At 40.9% G+C, this 19,166-nt stretch overlaps 1 protein-coding gene across 3 annotated transcripts in view; it reads right to left on the bottom strand.

The window, feature by feature from the left end:
- The window catches only part of ABCC4 (ATP binding cassette subfamily C member 4), a 214,174-nt gene that overhangs the window by 39,461 nt on the left and 155,547 nt on the right, over window positions 1–19,166 (bottom strand). For all 3 annotated transcript variants that reach the window (XM_004273657.4, XM_049701021.1, XM_033435140.2), the window contains 5 exons: window positions 9,873–10,023; window positions 8,325–8,444; window positions 6,595–6,705; window positions 5,297–5,397; window positions 4,063–4,254 (listed from right to left, as the gene is read on the bottom strand). In XM_004273657.4, coding sequence (XP_004273705.2) covers window positions 4,063–4,254; window positions 5,297–5,397; window positions 6,595–6,705; window positions 8,325–8,444; window positions 9,873–10,023 — 675 coding nt within the window. The remainder of the gene's footprint in view (window positions 1–4,062; window positions 4,255–5,296; window positions 5,398–6,594; window positions 6,706–8,324; window positions 8,445–9,872; window positions 10,024–19,166) is intronic.

Raw genomic sequence — 19,166 nt, 5'->3', positions numbered from 1 at the left:
AAACCAATTAATACTTCTAATTAAACCTTGGAAAGATACGTGTCATGTATTGGTCAAGTTATTAAAATCAAAGCAGAGAGAAATTAAGTGCATTAACAATAAGATCAAAGAATCAATATAATGCAGGTAAAATGCTGGTCAGGAATGAAACTGTATTGTAAACACTGGATTTTAGCTGTCTGAATTCAAACATGTATGCAGAAACTGGCCTTTTTTTTTTACCAATGAGCTTCCCAACTACAAATTCCCTGGTGGGAGCTTCCCAAGAGGTGATTTCATCTCTATTTATAAATCTAAATACAGATGGGGGCCTAAGATATGCTTTCAATCATTTGTAAATTAATTCAGTAAATTTTTAAAACTCATGGCTTTAAAGAGAGAAGAACTAAACCCCTCTGAGCACTGATTATACAACGGTAACTTGATATATTTTCTCATTAAATACCTCCAAAGTTTCGAATCTTAGTCTGTAAAAACAATAATCGAATTTCAAAAAATAATTTATCTTTATAGAGATTAAGTGAAAGAAAAGTGGCTTTAGTTGATTTCCATTTGTAGCCATTTTGTATGATATGGTAAATGCTAATTTATATAATATAGATGGGACACCTTCTGCATATAAGCAGGTCCTGGAGGGTATATATACATATGGGTCATTTGTTCTGTGTACATGCAGGTTTTGAACATACTATGGACTTGGTTCCAGACCACCACAAAAATGGGAACATCGCAAAATAAAGCAAGTCATGTGAATATTTTTCTTCCTCTGTGCATACAAAAGTTATGTTTACACTATACTGTAGCATACTAAATGTACAACAGAATTATGTCTAAAGAAGAATGTACATACTTAATGTCAAATACTTTACTGCTAAAAAAGGCTAACCATCATCTGGGCCTTCACTGGGTTGTAGTAAGCTTAAGAACACTGATCACAGCTCACCATAACAAATATAATTATAATGAAAAGGTTTAAAATATTGCAAGAATTACCAAACTGTGACAAAGAGACACGGAGTGAGCAAATGTTGTAGGAAAAATGGTGCTGATGGACATGCTCAATGCAGGGTTGCAACAAATGTTCAACTTGTTATTTAAAGAAAAAAAACACACACACACACACACTCAAAAAAACCCCAAAGAAACAGCAGTATGCCTGTGTTTCTGGGTGTTCTCATATGTAAATCAGCACACATCAGAACAAAGGTGAGAACTGTGTCTGTGAGAATGTGTGTATATTCCTATGCTACTAGCTGTACTGAAACTGATCCATTATGCAAACTGGAACATCTGTAGACTCCTGGTAAACGGCGGAGATAGGCAGTGGCACCGAAGGCTGCTTACGGCCACAGGAATGGAAGTACAACACTCCAGTGAGGAGAGTAAGAAAAAAGCAACTCAAAGAAAACCCAGCTTAGGCTACTGCTACCATTCAGTTATCAAAACTATAATCTGAAAGTCTTTTCCAGGTCACCAGAGGGATTTACCAATTGCCTGAGGAGAGTGTCACCATTACCAGTTAAGCTTACATTCCTAAAGGCAAAGACACTTGGAGAAAATCTTTACTGGGAGGTCTCCCTCAAAAGCGATGCTGAATCAGTAGGTCTGGGTGGGCCTGAGATTCTGCATTTCTAAGATGCTCCAGGCGATGCAGGTGCTGCTGGCCCAGGCACCACAGTCTGAGTCACAAGGAATTAGGAAGCCTGCAGGGGAAGTGGGACAATCTGCGAGTGAGGGGAGGGGTTGCCGAGGAAATATTATGTAAAAGAGGAGAAAATGTAGCAAACTGATATTTTTGCACATTATAGCAAGGTCTAGTAAGCATCTGTAAGGATGTATTATTCAAGTAATAGCTCTGAGCAAGAAAAAAAAATAACAAACCAAAATCAATCCACCTCTAGAGCTGGAAAAGGCTTGAAAATGGCCCAGTACTCTCTAAAATGATCAAATCAACCACAAAATCATCTAAATGAAAAATGCAGCCAGTGTTCAGAATCTAACCAGGAAGCCTAGGGTGCTATTTACCTCATTTTGGACCTTTATTTTTACTTGCTATTTCTTCCATGAATTAGAAACCTGCATAGTGCCTATTAATTTTTCCCATTTACTCGAACTTCCAGAAATGGGGACAGCAGAGGAAGGATGGAAAGAGGAGAAAGCTGCACTTCTGCTGGCCCGGTTCACTCCCACAGCCTCCCCTGCAGCAGCCTCTCTCAGTCAAATCCAACACCAAAGGGGTGTCCCAGAGCAACAGGGGCGGGGGCAGGTGTGCAGGAGAGGAAACCTGGGATGTACACAGACGGAGTGAAATGGCTTCATGACTATTCTACCCAGGTATAATCTCCAAACACAGAAATGGAGCTAACGGTGATACTGTGAATGGATCAAGACATAAATAAAAAGTCACGTTACTACAGTTATTAATTCAGTCTCCAGATTCAATTTTCCCACAAACATTTTCAAGCTCAGCTAATCCTATGACTTGGGGATTTTAAGATAGAAGAATACACATATGTTATGTCCCTAAGTTCTACTGCAGAGTTTCTTAGATAAATTTCCCCCAAAGCCAGAAAATATGAATTAAGACATGTGCAAATTAACAGCATTATGTATCAGACAGGAAATATGATGGACACATTGTCGGTGAGTAAGCAAACATCGCCTACAGAGTTCTCAGGGACAGGATTGCATCAAGAGCTTCAGTGAATGTTTTCTCGACACAGCAATCCTCACCTCCTTCCCAAGCTACGGTGAAACTGGAAATAATTAGAAGCCAGCTTTTGCTGTGTGACTAACTGAAGCTGCTCCCTGGGTATCATTTGGGCATTAAGTTGAATATTCTTTCCCATCACAAGGGTATCGTTCATTAAATTATGGCTATAGTCCGCTAGATGGGTCTGTGGTGGAAAGAGTTATAAAGATCAGTTCTTAAAGTATTTAACACTCTAGGTAATCAGTCGTTTACGCAGTTGTCTCGTGTGCGTATTCTGGTTACTGGCTGCTCATACCTGTACATGTTACTCACTCACTCTCCCAGCCAGCAGCTCCTCAGCACCCTATCTGTGCCCTGTAGAACGCCAATTTTGGGGGAACAAGAGATGAAAACAAGATGCTCTCCGATCTTAAGGATCCTCAGGGTTCGGTGAGATACAGACCCACCAATACAAAGCATGCCACGGATGCCACCAGTTAATTGTGGTCCAATACAGATAACATAAAATTTATTAAGTAGACAGTTTAGTGGTAAGTACATTCATATTCTTGTCCCACCAGAATATTTTCTCCCTTGTAACAAAGAAACTCTGTACCCATTAAACAATAACACCCAATTCCCCTTACCCAGTCTCTGGTGACCACCATCCTACTTCCTGCCTTCATGGATTTGACCACTCTAGGAACCTCATATAAGTGGAATCATACAGTATTTGTTCCCTTTATGTCTGACTTATTTCATTTAACCTGTTGTCCTCAAGGTTTATCCATAAGTTGGAATTTTATTGCTTTTAAGGCTGAATAATATTTCATATAAGTGGAATCATACAGTATTTGTTCCCTTTATGTCTGACTTATTTCATTTAACCTGATGTCCTCAAGGTTTATCCATAGACTGGAATTTTACTCCTTTCTAAGGCTGAATAATATTTCATTGTTAGGGATACAGCACATTTGTTTACCCATTCAGCTGTTACTTTCATTATGTAAAAGACGCTGAGGAAGAATAGAGGGTCTCAGAGAAGCAGACGAATGAGACTTGACTCAGAAAACGAGGTGGCTTTCACCAGCCACATGACGGAAGGGAAGGGTCTCTGAGGTCGAGGGGCAGCGTGCGCACTGGAAGCAGGGAGGACGTGATACACTGGGAGAACCTACACACGACCCGAGCGCAGGGGGTGTATGTACATCAGGACTTGAAGCTGGAGGGGCAGGTGCGGGGAGCTTCCTGCCACCATGTCTGTTCTCATTTAGCCTCTTTTTCAAGAGCTTGCCCTGGTCCCGCCCGAGGGACTGATCTAATCAGCGTGCACACAGCAACAAAAAAGGAGGCAAATGGCTAAAACAAACCTTTTCTCTTGATTTAATGAGGGCTGTCAGGTGCTTCAATACCAGAGGCCCATCTAAGCTGTACGAGAAGTTCACATTGTCAAAGACGACCACTCCTTCCTGGGGCCAGGACGGTGGTGGGCGTTTCTGGTATTCCCAGGGTGCTTCTTTTTCCAGATCTGTATATTCAATCACCCTTTCTACTGAAATCATCTGAAAGATATGACATCACATGAGTTAGGAACGGAGGGTCTTGTTTATGGATGTTCAAAGACTGTGAATGAGATGCTCTGCATTTATATCATAATATCTGCTTTTATATAATGAAGAATATCTCAGGTCTTAACACCCCCAAAAGACAGAAGTAGTAGTTTGATGAGGATACTGATGATTTGTAAACTTGTTCATTGTCTTGTAACACTTTTATTACGGCTACTTTCTTCAACATTATATTAAAACAAAAAGAACTAGAGAAATGAATACTATGATTTCACTGATCTAATTTTTGCATATGAATTTTAAAAAACAGAGAATTTTGTCAATGAAAAGAATATGTATGGACGCCCACCAGTAGCATTTTGCTACAGAAGGGTCATCTGTTATAGATGAATAGAAATGCATAGTCAGTACACCTCATTTTAATAATTAGTTACTTTCTTCTCTGTTAGAGAGCGAAATAGAAAAGTTTCATTTTCATCATTTTTCTCCCTTTAGGAAAAATTGAAAATATTCGAAACAGCAGAGAATTTACATATTGACTAAGGCCTTCTCAACAACCATAACTTGATAGTACATTCAGAGAGAAGGGGCACCAGTAGATTCAGGTGTTCAACACATACAAGGAAAAATTCTCAAATGGGGAGGGTGGGCAATAATTAAATTAAATGAATTAAACAAATAAACCTCAAAATACTAAATTCTCCTTTCACCAGGAATGAGGAATTACCCTAGCTTATATCTTCTCCAGGATTTCAGAACCTCCCTCCTACAGAGACATTTATTATATTTGAAGACAGCTTGTGATGAATATAAAACCTGCTGACATGGCATACATAAGACTGAGAAAAAGATGTATATATTTTATTTTAAATAAATTGTAAACAGATGGAGGAAGGATCTAACAAACCCTGTTAGCTATGATGTAAAAAAAAAAAAAAAAAAAAGAAAAGTTTTAAGATTTTTTTTTTTACATAAGAATTGCCTTTATGCGATGTAACGACAAGGAGACCTGAATAGGCTAAAAGGTAAATGTTACCATATTTTCAACTTCGGCACTTTGCCTTACGCACCACTGGAACATCCCCATGAGCGTGAGGGCGTAGGACAGCGCCAGGCCAACCTGGCCGGCATCCAAAGCTAAATGAGGAAGAAGAAGGGGAATAACTTAGTTCCATTCTGAACCCTGAGTTGGGATCCTACTGTCTCTGTACCAAGACTTCTTTATAATATTTACAACACTTGCACATAACAACAGCATTACTTATATTTTTACTACCTGTTGATTGAGACCATGATACAATGAAAAGAAAAAACAAACAAAGAAAAAAAACTATGAACTCAGAAAACTATTAAATAAGTTTATTAATCCCGACAGGATTGACATACACTTGACAGTATTATACAGGCGAGGAATCATGTCATCATTCAGGCTTTCGTCATTATGGTTTCAAGGACCATTATGTAATTTCACTTTGTATGCCCAACGCAGCCACAGTTGGAAACCACGAAAAACAAGTCAATAGGTTCTGAGAGCCAGTACTTTTAAATCTAAAATACTGCTCTCATTGTTCCATCATTAAACACTATGATTCAGTGTTGTTACTATGGAATAGTTAGGGATGGTGAATTCACGCCACACACACCATTACCTGCTCATCTGGTACCCACACAGCAGAGGATACTGTTCTTTCCTACAGAGAATATTTCTCACCTCAGTACACCAGGAAGCTACAACCAAGAGATCCGAGGAGCCTGAATGCCATAGGCTTGACAAAAAGCTTAACAGCAAACTTGGTCCTCTCCTCCTAACACTAAGACGCTATCAGGAATGTTCAGAAGGTCAGTTGCTAGAGTTGTATAGACTTCAACCCATTTAAGAAATATAAAAGGATCAAAGCCCTCATCAAGACATCTCATTAGGGCTTCCCTGGCGGCGCAGTGGTTGAGAGTCCGCCTGCCAATGCAAGGGACACGGGTTCGTGCCCCGGTCCGGGAAGATCCCACATGCCGCGGAGCGGCTGGGCCTGTGAGCCATGGCCGCTGAGCCTGCGCGTCCGGAGCCTGTGCTCCGCAAAGGGAGAGGCCACAACAGTGAGAGACCCGTGTACCGCACACACACAAAAAAGACATCTCATTAAAGGCCTCATCAAGACCCAAATGACTCCTCTACAAGGGCCACACTGGAAAACCACACGCTGCAAACACTTTAATGCAATTCATTAGAACCAAATGGTATATGGGATTAGACAATGAGCCAAGAGTTTAAATTAATAACTGCAAACGAAGCTATAAATTGTAATCATAATACAAATAGTTATTCACATCTGTACTTACTTTTTGCCAGAATCAGGGACCCAAAGGCAACAACAATGACAAAGATGGCACAGATGGCATCCAGACGCACAGCGAACCATCGGGACGTAGTCAGAAACAAGAACCAAGCCTCTGGATTTGTGAAGTATAAGAAGCATAATGAATAAGCAGAAGTATCATGGAGGCTGCTTCTAATGAGAGAGAGCACTTTGCGCAGTTGAGCTACAACAGATTTTTACGCAAGGTAGGACAGCAAAGTTACATACTCAAGCAACCTAGAGATCACGAAAAGCTAGGTTCTGACACAAGACAACGTATGGTATACACAGATATCAGTCCAGGGGCTTTGTGGGAAGAATGTACTAAAATCTTCAACCCACAGGTTATAAACAGAACTACGATCATAATCATGAACGTAGAAAAGTGGTCTCGTTGGTGTGTTTCTTACAGTTCTGGGCCCCAACACGAGGCTCATCCTCTCACAGGGCTGACTGCTCCTAGTTCTCTGCTGGCAGAGAGCGCAGCTCACACTGTTTCCAGCACCTTCTGCACTTACTACAGGGCCCTGCACAATGTTTATTCTTAGGAGCCAGTATTCAAACGACCATCAGCTAACAGGATCTGCATGTGGCTTTCAAAATACCATTTTATCTTCAAAATACAATAAAGATTGGAAAGTTGGGCCAGGATTTAATTGACTTAGAGGGAATTCTGGGTGGCAAATCTGATAAGAGAGAAATTATTTTCCTTCTTCAGGTCTGCCACCCTGTATGCTCTGAAAAGAGTCAGCAGGGGCTTCCCTGGTGGCGCAGTGGTTGAGAGTCCGCCTGCCGATGCAGGGGACACGGGTTCGTGCCCCGGGGCCGGGAGGATCCCACATGCCGCGGAGCGGCTGGGCCCGTGAGCCATGGCCGCTGAGCCTGCGCTCCGCAACGGGAGAGGCCACAGCAGTGAGGGGCCCGCGTACCACCAAAAAAAAAAAAAAAAAAAAGAGTCAGCAAATTACAGCCTGAGGGCCAAGAATGGCCGCAACCTGCTTTTGTAAATAAAGCTTTACTGGGACACAGCCATTTGCTGACGTATTATTTTTGTCAGCTTTAGTGCGGTAATAAACAGCAAACCTGGAATTCCCTGGTGGCGCAGTGGTTAAGAATCCGCCTGCCAATGCAGGGAACACGGGTTCGAGCCCTGGTCCGGGGAGATCCCACATGCCACGGAGCAGCTGAGCCTGTGCGCCACAACTACTGAGCCCATGATCCTAGAGCCTGTGCTCCACAATGAGAGAAGCCACCACAATAAGAAGCCTGCACACGGCAACAAAGTGTAGCCCTCGCTCACTGCAACTAGAGAAAGCCCATGTGCAGCAAGGAACACCCAATGCAGCCAAAAATGAACAAATAAATAAATAAATAAATTTTTTGACAATTCAATTATTAAAATAAATAAATAGCAAAGCTGAGTAGTTGCAACAGAGACCGTGTGGCTCTTTGCTTAAAAAAAATAAAATCTGTTGACACCCTCCCTAAATGGACAGAAGGCCACGGGGCACCTTGACGGAAGGACAATGCAAGCCAGTGAAGGGAGAAAAGCAGGGGTGTGATGGGGAAGAGGAGAGCACAGAGGGGAGGCTGAGAGGAAGGGCTGGGGAGGCGCAGAGAGCGGTGTGGGCCGGCAAGGCCACCCGACAAGGACTCAAGCCTCAGAAGGCAGCACCTCCCATCCTCTGAAATCACGTCCAGAAACTTACAGACCTGAATGCAAGTCCTGGTGTGCATCGAACAGTTCCTGAAACCTCTCTTCGGCTTTGTACGCCCGGATGGTCCAGAGTCCTTGGAGAGATGATGATAAGTGGGAAAATACTGGGCTCCGAGCTGGGGAAGCAGAGACAGACAAACGACAGAGAAAGTCAGGGAGACTCGATGCAAAGAAATCCACCGCCTTCCAAGGGGCAACACCCAAGGGCTTCCTGGAGGGCTTCCTGGAGGAAGGGGGATGACGCCCATCTTCGGGAGAAGATCCTCCATGTGACCCTCCAACTCTTGCTCACACTAAGCTTCACATTTATGACCTGGACATGAAAGATCTGACCTAGATTTAGATAATGAACCTCCATACTAACTCAATCATCAAGGTCCTCCTCAAACAGGGCCACATTCCAAATTCTTCCCTGACATCCCTCCAGGTAGAAGTTACCTGGAGGTAATTACCTGTTCACTAATTTTTGGTTCAGTATCATTTTAAAATTTAATTCTCCGTCAGAGTCCCTCACCACGCTGAATTTTGATGAACTATCTGTGTGTTGTCTCCACCTAAGGTTAGAAACTTAAGGGCTGGCACAAGGACAGAGGCGAGATAAGTAAGGCGAACGGAGAGTCTGCCCTCTCCTTCCATCCTGGGAATTTTCCTGCACCTATGCCAAGAGTCTCTTTGTGTGCCACGGGGCACCTGGGCGTCACACGGCCCTTGTGCCCAGAGGACCCATGCAGTCAAGGGGTCTTTGAATAGTTTCGACTTCCGTTCTGGGAACCTGATGGATGTTTTTATAGCTGCCCTACTGGATACTTGAGGCATTTGGAGGCCACTGTGGTATGTGACACTGATGTCACTCTTTTAGAATCTGACAGCAGCCATTCTCTTTTTAGTGACTATGTATTGGTGTGGGGCCTCGTGTCACATGACCAGCCATTTGTTTCCTGGCATCTTCTCTTAAGAGCACACTGAACACGAGCACCACGGTCTGGCTCCCGCACATCAGGGAACAGGTGGGTCGTAGGTTGCTGGGCAGGGAGGACCCCTTTTGCTTTTCATTCCCCGCCGTGAATGAGGCAACTTGCTTTCTTTGTGGGCAGATTCTGAGCCTGTGACCTTTCTGGGATGAGTGATAACTTGTGCTTTATCAGCAGGAAATACTGACATCGCTTTGTTACCTGTGCATCTCCTAGAAAAGACATTAATTCCAGCATGATGAAATATTGTATTTTTAAGAAAAGTATTTATGGAGTAGACGCTGTGTGTGAGGAAGCATGTCATGAACAAGACAGAAACAGTCCCCTGTCCTCACGGTGCTCAATTCGTCCTCCTCGTGCTAAAATGCAAAGCTGCAGCTGACCCGCCACCAGCTCCATTTGCCTTAAGGGCCGCATGGACTCACAGTGGCCATAATATCCAATTACCTGATGTTAACTTAGTGAGAAATTCCAGAAGACAGAGTCTGCAGAATTTCAGGGGTCTGGCCCATTACAGCACAAACGGAAGCCAGGCTGAGTTGCCATCCCAACCTGAGAGCCCCGGGTACTCACTTGTAGATTCCAGGCGTTTCACATCCCTTGACGTCTGTAAGAAATATCTCCGGAGAACAAAGAAAATGATGCCAAGGGGAACCAGGGGTATCGCAATCCAAGGAATCACCGAAACCGCCACACCCACCACACCAATCACTTGTAGAAACGTCTGGAAGAGTGAAAACAGATACAGTGGCCTCTTTATCCAGCATTCTCTTCAAAAATAACCTTTAATGGGTTGTTTTGTTAGGATTAAACTCCTTTCTTCGAAGGACATGTTGGAATGGTAAGGAATGCTTTCCCATCCAAAGAAAGAAGAGGGGCTTCCCTGGTGGCGCAGTAGTTGAGAGTCCGCCTGCTGATGCAGGGGACATGGGTTTGTACCCCGGTCTGGGAAGATCCCACATGCTGTGGAGCGGCTGGGCCCGTGAGCCATGGCCGCTGAGCCCGTGCGTCCAGAGCCTGTGCTCCGCAACGGGAGAGGCCACAACAGTGAGAGAAAAAAAAAGAAAGAAAGAAGAAAATTATAGGTGTTGCTCATGATATTTATTGCACGCTTACCATGTGACAAAGTTTTTCTGAAAAATATTTATTTATTTGTTTATTTATGTATTTTTGGCTGCGTTGCGTCCTTGTTGCTGTGCACGGCTTTCTCTAGCTGCGGCGAGCAGGGGCTACTCTTCGTTGCGGTGCGCAGGCTTCTCATTGCAGTGGCTTCTCTTGTTGAGGAGCACAGGCTCTAGGTGCTCGCTCGGGCTTCAGTAGTTGCGGCTCGTGGGCTTTAAAGCGCAGGCTCAGTAGTTGTGGCGCAAGGGCTTAGCTGTTCTGCTTCATGTGGGATCTTCCCGGACCAGGGCTCAGACCCATGTCCCGTGCATTGGCAGGTGGATCCTTAACCACTGTGCCACCAGGGAAGTCTGACAAACACTCTTAATCTAAGCAAAAACTGGGATATACCAACAACATGAAAGGATGGTGATGGGAATTAAATGAGATACTGTATATAAAGTGCTTAGCAGTTCATATATAACAAATATAAATTCTAACTCCCTTAATTGTGTTCTAGATTCAAGGAGCCAGGAGAGATGGGACGGTGTATTCACAGATTTATGGACCCAAAGAATCTTAAGAATCCCATGAGGTTGGACCCTGTCAGACAGTTCATTCTAACGACTGGAGCAGCTTAGTACCAACCAAGGACATAGCGGAGCAGGTGCTATTTTTCCTAGGTGTGGTAATGATGTCACCTGTACCAAAGTGACTATGGCTTTTCTCTGGCCACAGAGGAAACTTGAATGTGAGGTCTATTCTGTTTGAAGACACACTTTTTAAATAATATGAACAATAAACCTCATCCGTACTACAATTTCTGTCCCCTCTGTATTTTCTTCCCAACTCCAGGCCTTCCAAAGATTGATAACCTTAGGAGAATGGAGGCAAGTCACCATTTTTTGAGATGTTTCCTATTCTATATCCTTTTTTTATTTCAAACTTTGCTTTTTATTAGTGGAAACTTACTGCTCTGAAATTGCTGAGCATTTCTTGGAGACTAAGGGGAAAAAATGGTAGACCTCTGAAGCACCAAAGCAAACCTGATTGAGAAGTATATTCCAGACAGAAGATCAGTTTGACGTTTTCTCTTTCATGCACCATGAATTGGTGAGTTCATATCAATGAAAGTACAAAAGCTACATTTTGTAAACTAGTGAATCCCAGGAAATTTAACTGTGTCCACCCGAGGTCACCCTTCTTGGTGGAACAAAGCAGCCTTGTTAGGATGTCAGGATGACTCAGGCAGAGGGCACTGTCACCACCACCTGCGGAAGGGAGGTCTAATGAGTACCTCTCATCCTCAGAAATGATGCTGTCCTGTGAGCAGCTCTTTCTGACAAACCACACTATAAGCTAAGTGAATTGTTAATCGAGTATAGAAAAACAGTAAAGGAAAAAATAATAATAATAATGCTTTCTGGAAAATGTTAATGGTTTTGTTTAAAAACCTCCCCATTCAAAAAATGTGAAAACTAAGATAACTGCTGTATTCCTAGTGCCCATGGCAAATTTTTTCATAATACTGAATAAATTCCACAAGTCTAGATCTGGTTGACAACCAAATAAATGGTGGTTATTACCACACCCTCCAAATTACCAATAATGGATGACATTTCATGAGGCTCGCCATGGGTCCCACCTCTCTAGTATTTCACAAGCATCACTAATTTCATTCTCCTATCACATCTGAGTAGGAGAGATTATGCTTTCTGTTTACAAAGCTCAGAGAGGTTTGGGAGTTTGCTCGAAGCCAGAGAATTTACTCATTTTGTTCCCGAGCCTGTTCTTTTAATTTCTGCCTGATACAGCATCCCATATACAGATAAAATTCATAATAAAAAAATTAAGATCTAAATATACTCCCCTTTTATAATTTTCCCCATTTATTTGCATTCTCTCCCATGCAGGGGCCAGTTCTAGTTTCCTAGCTAACTAGAGCCTGATCAGCTCATACAGCAGACTGATCATTAAAAGGTCTTAAAAATGATTGCTCATAGAATACACTAACATGTTTTAATAATCACTGTTTAAATTTTTTTTTAAAGTTTCATAAGAAAGCATAAAATACAACATCACTTAATTTTAATAAATACATAAACCCCAAGAACACACACATGAGGTTGAGGATTTTATAAATTCAATGTATACACTTGGATTAAAGTTCCCCCAGGAAGTCTCTAAGTCTAGAATTAACACTATATTCTAATATGGCAGACTTAAACATATTCCTTTCACAAGCACAGTGTGAAATACGAGGGCCTGTTTGCCTGTTTGGCATTTAAAGTCCAAATTGCTTACAGTCCTGTAGGAATTCTTAGGTATCTCTACCCACATGTCACTTTAAACTTAATTCCATGGGATTCTGTTCCTGCCAGTCTCTGTGAAGCTTGTGCCAAAGAACATGCTTTCTATAAACACCAGTAAAAATGTATTCTTCTTACTTTATGCAAACAAATACGCCATCCATACTTTTGGCTCACCCCATTCTTATGTGAACTCTCTCACTCACTCTTATACTGGGCACAATGTGAAATATGTATTTAATCATAAAGTCACTTAATAAGTAGACAGGACTTTTATTATCTGTTTACAGGATTAAAAATAAAATGAGGATCATTAAGACTGTTAACACCCCAAGAGAATTGCAAATCTTTGAATTTTGCTGTCAGTCAGACTCCTAAGAATTATATTCCAAGTTGTGATAAGTACAAACCGTCCAGATTGCCTTAAACTATTACTGATTTTTGCAGAAAATATGACTCAAGTGCGATAAACAAAGCAAGATTCACTTCTCGGCAAGAAAATACAGCAAGATTTTCTTCTGATTTAGGGAGATTAAAAAATGCCCAGTTTTTGATCAGTAAGCTGTTTATTGATGTGGGTGTGGGAAAGATTCTTCTACCTATTTATTCTGGAAACATATCAGATGAAAAAAAAAAAGCCTTTCAATGAAATGACTATCTCATCAATTGTACTGCTAGCTCACCCAAGATTCTTATAGAGGCAGTAAAATCCTGAACGCCTCCACGAAGCTCTCTAAGTATTAAGAAATAGAATGTAATTTCTGGGACTTCCCTGGTGGTCCAGGGAGGTTAAGAATCTGCCTTCCAAGGCAAGGGACGTGGGTTCGACCCCTTGTCCAGGAACTGAGATCTCACATGCTGTGGGGCAACTAAGCCCGCGAGCTCTGGAGCCCGGGCGCCACGACTAAAGAGAAGCCCACATGCAACAACGAAGAGCCCACGTGCTGCAACGAAGAGTTGACACAGCCAAATAAAGACATAAATAAATAGTTTTTAAAAACACAAAGCAATATAATGTGATTTCTATGAAACAATACTCCTTACCCTTCAATCACAGGATAAACAGAAGCAAAGGGAAATCAGTGCAAGCTCCTAAACTTAATACTAACCCTAGAGTTAATGTTGAGTCTGCAGGTGTAAGGTGATATGGTACCTTGCATGTCTAAGGGAGTCTACAGAGCAGCTCTGGTTCCAGACCCCTCCTTTATCACATTTCTTTTGACCTCACCCAACCCAATTAACTCTTTTATATAAGAAAATGATAAAAAGTGGTGTATCTTATCTCTATGATGAGATCCATACACACTCTATTATTAATAAAGCTTTTCTAAACCTGTCCTTTCCTTAGGATTCACTAATCATGCTTTTCATCCCTCAGTTGACTGCCTTAGATCTTTTCAGATCCACACTAGCTGTGGAACCTGTGTATTCCTTCAGGTAGCCCTTAATCCTGAGTCACAGTTAACTCCACTAAAGAGTGAATGGCGGGGTTTGGTTTACAGTTTTTTTTTTTTTTTTTTGGCGGTACGCGGGCCTCTCACTGTTGTGGCCTCTCCCGTTGCGGAGCCCAGGCTCCAGACGCGCAGGCTCAGCGGCCATGGCTCACGGTCGCAGCCGCTCCGCGGCATGTGGGATCTTCCCAGACCGGGGCACGAACCTGTGTCCCCTGCATCGGCAGGCGGACTCTCAACCACTGCGCCACCAGGGAAGCCCCGGTTTACAGTTTCTTAACCAACACAAGAGAAATGATTAGGGAAACAGAGTGCACTTCTCCCTTCCTTTGTGTTCAGCAAATCTCAACGGTCCATAGCTTCCTTACTAACCTTTTTCAGTGTTTGAGCTTATTATGAAATTCAAGACTACAGTGCATCTATTTCCTATGTTTGAAAAGCACAGCTTAGAAATAACACCAAATAAAAGTGGAAATAAGATGTTGAACAATGTACCCCACATAAAAACTAACCAAAAGAAAGCTGGAGTATCTATCTAACATGAAGTTAGGAAGGATTCCTAGAAATAAAGGAAAACATTTCATAAGAATAAAGGGTCAATTTTATCTAAAAGATATTTTAAAAAATCCAAACTTACATAATCCTAATAACACAGCTCACTAATGTATAAAGCAAAATCTGACAGAACTCAGTAGAAACAGACAAAGCCATACCCATAGTGGGAGATTGAAACCCACCCATCTCAGAGACTGACAGAAAAAGCAGATAAAATCAACGGAGATAGAAAAGATTTAAAAAATGTCATTAATATATTTGACCTGATTAGGAACTATACAACACGGCAGTCAGTGATTACATAAGACATTCTTTTCAATTGCATATATCCTATACTATAAAGCAAGTATCAACAAACTTCAAGGGACAGAAATTGTACAGAATATATTCTGACCTAAGCAGATTTAACAAGAAATCAATAACAAAAAGGCAACTAGTATGTCACTAAATATTTGGAAGTTCAATAATACATTTCAAGGTATCATCTAATTCAAAATTACAATAAAATTACAAAGAATTTTGGCATAAAAGAAAATGAATATCTACAAATATTAAAATTTGAAGGCTGCAACTAAGGTGCTTAGAGGTAAATTTATAACTTTAAACATTTTTTTTTAAAGGCCACAGAGTGTACATGGGAAATCTCTGAATCTTCCTCTTAATTTCACTGTGAACTAAAAACTGCTGTAACAAAAAAAAAGTCTTATTTAAAAAAACAAAAAGAAAGTATAAAAGTCAAGGGCCGGGCTTCCCTGGTGGCGCAGTGGTTGAGAGTCCGCCTGCCGATGCAGGGGACACGGGTTCGTGCCCCAGTCCGGGAAGATCCCACATGCTGCGGAGCGGCTGGGCCCGAGAGCCATGGCCGCTGAGCCTGCGCTCCGCAACGGGAGAGGCCACAACAGTGAGAGGCCCACGCAAAAAAAAAAAAGGGGGGGGGGATTACCATTAACGTGAATTAAAAGAGAATAACACAAGAGATATCACAGGCACTAAAGACGGGATATAATGAGCATTGTGCTCATAAACTTAAAAATACAATGCAAACAACAAATTTCTTGAAAAACCACATACAAAGACTGACAGAATATGAAACAGAAGATCTGAATACTTCCATATCAATTTAAGAATCTGACTCCATAATATGAAAATTTCCCACCAAAAAAAGACTTTAGGTCTATAGGGCTTCACAAGTAGATTGTGAAAAAAGTTTTACCAAATTCTTCCAGGGAATTTGACTCCAGCATTATCATGATATAAAACCACACAAACACATTAAAAGAAAAAAGCTACAATCCAAACTGTCTTAGGAACACTAACCAACATACCAATAAACTGAATCTAACAACATAAAAAAAGTAGTATTTCACAATCAAACTTGGCTAGGCAAGTCAGAAATCCACAGGGCCAGCTGTTACAAACGATAGGCTGGAACTCTTGGGCAGGAGCCAATGCTGTTATCCACAGGCAGAACTTCTTTCTATTCAGGGAAGCCTTGACTCTTAAGTCCTTTCAACAGACTGAACCAGGCCCACCAAGACTATCTAAGATAGCATTCCTTATCGTCAACTGATTAATCATATTTATAAAATATCTGCACAGTAACACCTAGACTACTTTGTGACTGAATAACTGGAATGCAGCCTGGTCAAATTGACACATAAAACTGACCATGGGAGTGCCCTGGTGGCCTAGTGGTTAGGATTTTGGGCTTTCACTGCCCTGGCCCGGGCTCAATCCCTGGTTGGGGAACTGAGATACCACAAGCCGCAAGGTGCAGCTAAAAAAAAAAAAAAAAAAAAAAAAAAGACCATAACAAAAATATCCATTTCCCATGTCTTTTTATGAGGACTGCATAACTCTGATACCACAAAACCTGGCAAAACATTGAAAGAAAAGCAAATTATGAACCAAGATGCCTCATGAACAACAGATACAAATACTCTTGACAAAACATTAACAAATTGCATACAATGATACGTAAAAAAAAATATATATGGTACACATTAGGACCAAGGGGAGTTTATTCTAGGAATATAAGGTTAATGTAACCTGCAAATATCAATCGGTATAATACACCACGTTAAAAGATTAATGGTGAATAATAATATAATTATCTGAAGAAATGTAGAAAAATATTGGTCAAATTTTAACACCTATTCTTGATTTTAAAAACAGTAAAATTCTCAGGAATTTAGGAATTAAAGGAAACATTCAATCTACCTAAAAAAATTGCAGTTAACATCATTCTTGATGGAAAAATATTAAAAGATTTTCTCTTAAGAGTACAAGAATGTATTATCACCTTTTTTCAACATTGTGCTCAAACCTCTAGCCACAGCAAGGAAATAAAACTAATAAATATTGGAAATGAAGAAGTAAAATTGTTAATATTGGCAGCTAACATGACCGTGGATATAGAAAATTCTACAAGATTAAAAAAGAAAAACCACGCCCAGGAAATGCGAAGTGGATTCACAAATAAATCAATTGTATTTCTATACACCAGCAACAAGCAATTGGAAAGTGATATTAAAAACAATCCCGTAAATACAATCAAAAGACATCCAATATTCAGGAATGAATTTAACCAAAAGATTGTATAAGATTTCTGTAACAACTACGTAACACTTCTAAAATTCAACATGACCTAAATAAGTAGAGAGATGTACCACATACATAACTGACAGATTCATAGTGTTAAACTCAGACTCTCCTCAAATGGATCTATAGGTAAAAGAAAATATTAATCAAAATTCCAGCAGGCTTTCATTGAAAACAAATTAAAAGGCTTCTAAAATTTGTACAGAAAAGTAAATGATCTAGAATGATCAAAACAATCTTAAGGAAGAAGTACAAAGTTAGAGGACTTAAACCAGAGGATTTCAAGTCTTACTAAAACGAACAGTAACTAAGACTGCAGTACTGGTACAAGGATAAACAGATCAATCGAACAAAATAAAGTATACAAACTCAGACTTATTAACAGACAGTCAGATGATTTTTAATCAAGGTGCCAATTCAATCCATAAAAGTCTTTTAAACAAATGTGGCTAGAATAACTGGAAAAAATAGTCAGTAAGCATGCATGAAAAAGAGCTCAATATCATTAATCATTAGGAAAATGCAAACTGACACCACAATGAGAGTAGTCATGCACAGAAAGACTTGAATCACAAAGACTGATAATACTAAGTGCTGCAAAAATTGCTAAGGTGTGGAACAGCCAGAACTCCCATATGTTGCTGGCGGGTGTGTAAAGTGGTGCAACTATCTTGAAAAACTTTATGGTAATTTTTTTTAAAGTTAACAAACGCCTACCTTATGACCCAACAGTTCCACTTGTACATGGAGCTTGTATCATTCCTCTAAAATAGAGCTGAGAAGAATGATAACTTGTGTCCGTATAAACACTTCTCCAAGAAGGTTCATTGCTAAAAGCTATGAACGACACAAGTATCCATCAACTGGAGAATGGATAAATTAATTGTGGTCTCTTCATATAATGGAATGACTCAGAAAGTAAAAAGAAAGAAAAGAACCACTGAAACAAGTAGCAACATGGACGGATCTTGAAAATCTTGAAAACACGTTAAGCAAAACAAGGCAGCACAGCAAAACCTGCACTACGTTGATCCCATTTATATACGGAGCCCAAGAACAGGAAAAATGATTTATGTAGACAGAAATCTCGGATAACTGCGGGGGTGTGGAAACTGACTGCAAAGGGGCAGGAGAGATTTTTCTGAGGTCATGGGAATGCTCTACATTTTGTTTTGTGTGGTAATCAAAGGGATGTAAACAATTATCAAAACTCATTAACCAAAAAAATGAAATATTGCTTGTTTCATCGTACATAAAGTATACCTCAAAAAATCAATAAACACGTTTTAAAAAATAGATTAAAAGACGGTCCAATGGTTAGGACTCGGTGCTCTCACTGCTTGGGTATGGGTTCGATCCCTGGTGGGGGAACTAAGATGCTGCAAGCCCCACAGAGCAGCCAAATCATAAAACAAAACAAAACAAACAGACAAACAACAAGAAGAAGAAAAAGAAAAACACAGCAACGACAGCCATGATGACACCAGAATCCAATTCCCATACCTTAGGTTATGCTCAGGCAGGTGTTGGCAATGTGTAAAATACACAATCATAGTTTCATGTATTGATTACCTTGGGTGCGCTGGGAAAAGAAGGCTGGGGGGACACATGTGGGAAATAACGGTGGCCAGCGGGGTGCCTGAGCCCCATCTGACATATCTCCTACAGGATGCTGCCCTTGGCTTCAATGCTAGAGCTGTCCTATCTGCTTCCTAACTGGATGCAGATAACAATCAGGGAAAACGAAATCAAAAGACCCAGAGAAAGAGTTGCAAGAAACAAAACTCACAAGCAGAGAGCAACCACAAGACAAATAGATTATAATTCATCACGTTCCGCATCAGACTGAA

The sequence above is a fragment of the Orcinus orca genome, chromosome 18 (assembly GCF_937001465.1).
Source record: "Orcinus orca chromosome 18, mOrcOrc1.1, whole genome shotgun sequence".
Taxonomy (NCBI): domain Eukaryota; kingdom Metazoa; phylum Chordata; class Mammalia; order Artiodactyla; family Delphinidae; genus Orcinus; species Orcinus orca.
The sequence above is the reverse complement of the archived record's forward strand: the minus strand, read 5'-3'. Positions and strand labels throughout refer to the sequence as shown.